The sequence below is a fragment of the Lottia gigantea genome (assembly GCF_000327385.1).
Source record: "Lottia gigantea unplaced genomic scaffold LOTGIsca_7, whole genome shotgun sequence".
Taxonomy (NCBI): domain Eukaryota; kingdom Metazoa; phylum Mollusca; class Gastropoda; family Lottiidae; genus Lottia; species Lottia gigantea.
This window is the reverse complement of record NW_008710370.1, coordinates 1,481,972-1,483,084: the sequence shown is the minus strand read 5'-3', so window position 1 is coordinate 1,483,084 and position 1,113 is coordinate 1,481,972. Positions and strand designations below refer to the sequence as shown.

At 36.6% G+C, this 1,113-nt stretch overlaps 1 protein-coding gene across 1 annotated transcript; it reads right to left on the bottom strand.

Annotated features, from left to right (window-relative positions):
• Nucleotides 1-337: 337 nt before the first annotated feature.
• On the bottom strand, nucleotides 338-804 carry LOTGIDRAFT_107860 (hypothetical protein; the record flags this gene model as incomplete). Its single annotated transcript, XM_009065461.1, has 2 exons — nucleotides 338-548; nucleotides 584-804. Coding segments are annotated over 2 exons (432 nt in total), but the record flags the coding sequence as incomplete, so codon positions are not given.
• Nucleotides 805-1,113: the final 309 nt, after the last annotated feature.

Below are 1,113 nucleotides of genomic sequence, written 5' to 3'. Positions count from 1 at the left end.
TCTACTTTGTTTATTTACCTTTAATTTTTTCAGTAATTTATGTACTAGTTTAACTATTACTAGTTAACTAATATCGTACTATTTCTTTAGTTTAAGTGTGAAATGTTGATTTTTGGAATTACTCTTCAGTTTTATTGATTTCACACATTATGTTGGACTTTTGAAGGTTTTTTTTGTTCAAGTATTCTCTACATTTTGTGGGAATTCCCTAATATATGATGTTTTCATCTCTAGAACATTTATTTGCCTTTATTTATTCCATTTTTATTTGCCATAGTGGTACTACTTCTGGCATTGAATATTGAGGAAACTCTGGCATGAAAAAACCAGGAAACTTTTAGCACGAGCTGTCCAGAAAACTTTTAGGACTGTCTAGGAAACTTTTAGGACTGGCAAGGAAACTTTTAGGACTGTCTAGGAAACTTTTAGGACTGTCTAGGAAACTTTTAGGACTGTCCAGAAAACTTTTAGGACTGTCTAGGAAACTTTTAGGACTGTCCAGAAAACTTTTAGGACTGTCTAGGAAACTTTTAGGACTGTCCAGGAAACTTTTAGCGCGAGCTGTCCATGAAACTTTTAGCACAAGCTGTTCAGAAAACTTTTAGGACTGTCCAGAAAACTTTTAGGACTGTCCAGGAAACTTTTAGGACTGTCTAGGAAACTTTTAGGACTGTCCAGAAAACTTTTAGGACTGTCTAGGAAACTTTTAGGACTGTCCAGAAAACTTTTAGGACTGTCTAGGAAACTTTTAGGACTGTCCAGGAAACTTTTAGGACTGTCCAGGAAACTTTTAGGACTGTCCAGGAAACTTTTAGCGCGAGCTGTCCAGATTCCAGAAAACTTTTAGGACTGTCCAGGAAACTTTTAGCGCGAGCTGTCCAGATTCCAGAAAACTTTTAGCACGAGCTGTCCAGGAAACTTTTAGGACTGTCCAGGAAACTTTTAGCACGAGCTGTCCAGGAAACTGCTGGTATGAAATATCTAGGAAAGTGCAGGAATGAAATATCTAGGAAACTGCTGGGATGAAATATCCAGGAAACTTCTGGCATGAAATATTTGTGAATCGATTGAGCACAATTGAGTTTGTCAAGATATACATCATAGTTGTGTATA